General features: G+C 33.6%; 1 protein-coding gene across 1 annotated transcript in view; it reads right to left on the bottom strand.

The window, feature by feature from the left end:
- LOC107550212 (dnaJ homolog subfamily A member 4-like) overlaps positions 1 to 3,249 on the bottom strand; it is a 4,258-nt gene extending 1,009 nt beyond the window's left edge. The window contains exons 1-6 of the mRNA XM_016231453.1: positions 2,865 to 3,249; positions 1,693 to 1,867; positions 1,430 to 1,534; positions 1,094 to 1,321; positions 766 to 996; positions 521 to 621 (exon numbers count right to left, since the gene is read on the bottom strand). Coding sequence (XP_016086939.1) covers positions 521 to 621; positions 766 to 996; positions 1,094 to 1,321; positions 1,430 to 1,534; positions 1,693 to 1,867; positions 2,865 to 2,996 — 972 coding nt within the window. The 5' untranslated portion in view covers positions 2,997 to 3,249. The remainder of the gene's footprint in view (positions 1 to 520; positions 622 to 765; positions 997 to 1,093; positions 1,322 to 1,429; positions 1,535 to 1,692; positions 1,868 to 2,864) is intronic.
- Positions 3,250 to 3,283: the final 34 nt, after the last annotated feature.

Consider the following 3,283-nt stretch of genomic DNA (forward strand, 5'->3'; position numbering starts at 1 on the left):
AATAATTAAAACAATCCATCACACATAAGATTAAATTATATTAAATTACTTTCATTTGCATTTAATTCGTTTTTATTAGTAACTTGTTTTTCTTTTAGCTGTAGGCAATTTGTTTTGTTCCTGGAAGTATAATAATCATATTTTCATTTCTTTTCAGTATTTTAATTTATATTCAATTGATTTGTCTAATTAAGTTTATACTGAACTAATTTGTTTTTTGTTCTTAGAAGATGCAAAGCAAAACTTAAATACAAATAGTATTGAAAGAAAAATAATAAAATATATTAGTAATATAATAGTAAGATTTTTAATTATCAAAAATCTGATTAAAAATTAATTTGTCTTTTCTTATTTTCAATGAGTTTAATTTATTACTTGGCAGTAGGCCATCTATTTATTGTTTGTTTCTAGAAGATGTGAAGCAGCATCAAATAAAATAAACCATAATGTAATAAAAATAATAAAACATGATAGTAATATAATCAGATCACATCAGATGTATAACGCGGTACTGACTTACCTCAAACTGTATGATGAGAATACCCTTCTCATAAGGGTCTCTATAGACAGGCATTCCCTCATTATGAATACATTTGAGATCATTAGGTTTTATTACTTTGCCTAAAACAAAAAAAGAATAAAAATTCAAATGAATCGAAATGTATTTATTGAATAATTTAAATATTTCATCGATTAAATATTGATTGAAATATCATTCATGCAAACTCAAATTTTATTCACAAATAAATAGTATATAGGACATACCTGGAGGTGAGTGGATAAGCAATAATCGGTTATCTAGCGTACAAATGGACTTTTTAAACCCACAGAGCGCTTCCACCAGCTTGATCTTCATCTTCATGATCAGGTTGTCATTTTTTCTTTGGAAGACGGGGTGTTCTTTCAAGTCCAGTACGATTAGAACATCACCAGGCTCCAGTCCAGGCTCTTGATCTCCTTCTCCATGGAATGTGATCTTCTGGCCGTCCTTCATACCTATGACAAAGACCATTATTAGTATGTTTCTAGAATACTTTATAAGAATATAGAAGGTAGTAAGGCCTGGAATGAAGCAAAGTTCATGTTCTTCTACCTTTGTCAATATGGACTTCAAGAATCTTCTTCTTGCGTTCTACTTTGTGTCCATTGCAGTTCTTGCAGCGGTCCTTGGAGTTGAACCTCTCTCCCTGTCCTTGGCAGTCAGAGCACATGCTTTGAATCTGCTGGATCATTCCCGGTCCAATCTGTTGCACCTGGACCTGAACCCCTCTTCCTTTGCATGTTGAGCATTTTTCAATTGTGCCTTTTTTGCCTCCATAACCTGCAAGACAGATCATTTACATCTTAAATCACCACTGGGTCTTGAACTACAATATCATTATAACAATTTTCCCATTAAATGAACTCAACAGACTAGTAACCTTCTTACCATCGCATTTCTCACAGATCACGTTCTTCTGAAGACCAAGTTTTCTTGTTGAGCCGTTGTACAATTCCTCCAGTGTGACTCCAAGCTGGTGAACCACATTCTTACCTGAATAAGAGAAAAAGATAACAGTATTAGCTACCAACAACCAGGATATGAAAACTATATTTAAAACCCCCAAAACCTTTCGTTGACTTCCCATGGGGGGACGTTACAAAACACCACAGCTGTTCACTGCCACCTGATGCAGTAAATAAATGCCTCACCTCTCCTTTCTCTCTGCATTCTGCCTCCGTCACCAAAGAACAGGTTGAAAATGTCCATGGGAGATTCTCCTCCTGCCATGCCTCCTTCCTTTATGGCTTGTTCTCCACCTTGGTCATACAAATCCCGCTTTTTGGCATCTGACAGGACCTCGTAGGCTTGTGATATGAGTTTGAACTGGAGAATTGCAAAAGATCCTTATATTACTCATTTTAATAATGCATGCATAAACATTTCCCATCGTGCATCAGTTTCCATGAAGCATATAACAACAGTTCAGATGAGTTCTACTGAAGACCTAAGTGCCATAAAGCCTTCCTGTGTCAGGTATTTTCCTTTAATAATTAACAAAATTATTAGTATTTTTATAAATACTTTTATTTTTATAAAAATTTTATATATTCTTTCTATACACCTTTCTTCTATCCCTTTGCAATTTATGCAGGAATTTTTTTTACCTTAAATTTCTTTTTGGTAATTTCTTTTCTTTTTTTCTTCTTTCACTTAACCTTTTTTTTTTTTTTTACAGCACTTTGTATTAGGATTTCTCATTTCCACCACAACTTTAATTACTTATTATTTTTGTCATTTCATCGCAGTTGTTTGATTTTTGTTTGATTTTTTTTTTCTTACTTTAATATTGTATTAGGATTTTTCATTTCCCCCCAACTTGAATTACTTATTATTTTTGTCATTTCATCACAGTAATTTTTGTTTGATTTTTTTCTTCTTACTTTAATATTTGGGATATTTTTTTTTCCTCCATGATTTTTATTTGTATTTATTTTTGGCAATTGGCAGTTTGGACTCTTCCTCTCAAAGTTATATACATATCTAAATAAAACAACAAAATAAAGTAAAAATAAATAAATAAAATACTTAAAAATCAAATTGGGATGTTTCCCCCCTTACTGTCTGCACCTTGTATTGTTTTATTTAATAAGTAAAATAAAATAGGATAAAAAAGATAGTAAAATTAAAATGCAAATCAGCATGAATTATTTGCATCCATATATGCAGATAGATCTCAGAGCAACGTTTAGAAATGCATGCAGCAGCTCACATGAATATTCGGAACACTTCCAGAAATGTCCTCTCATTTCTGTCGCTGTCATTTACCAGGCAACGTGAAACATGATACGGTGTCCGCACGCGGCTCAGCACCTCCACTTACTTTCTCGCCTTCATTCGGGTTTTTATCCGGGTGATATTTCAAGGCCAGTTTCCTATATGCCTTCTTGATCTCGTCCAGCGAGGCTTTGGGACTCACGCCGAGCAGATCGTAGTAACCGGTTTCTCGAACCATCTTTGACAGGATTCAGCTACAGGAGCACACCATATCAACAGTCCTGCCTACTACCACTACCTACGCCTATATAACTTAGTTAAAATACATAATAAAAGCAATGTTGATGCAATGTTTAATCATGCCACTAGACATACATATTATAAATGAAACAATATTAGAGCAGGTTAATGCAAGCGGTCACTTGAATAACAACAGTGTAGTTAGTAGGCTACTTGAAAGCTAAAGCGATACTTAAACTGAGCGGGGTTAAGTTAGTTTTGTTTTCGATTTTCGTGACACATTCA

The sequence above is a fragment of the Sinocyclocheilus grahami genome, unplaced genomic scaffold, assembly GCF_001515645.1.
Source record: "Sinocyclocheilus grahami isolate Dianchi unplaced genomic scaffold, SAMN03320097.WGS_v1.1 scaffold392.1, whole genome shotgun sequence".
NCBI lineage: Eukaryota > Metazoa > Chordata > Actinopteri > Cypriniformes > Cyprinidae > Sinocyclocheilus > Sinocyclocheilus grahami.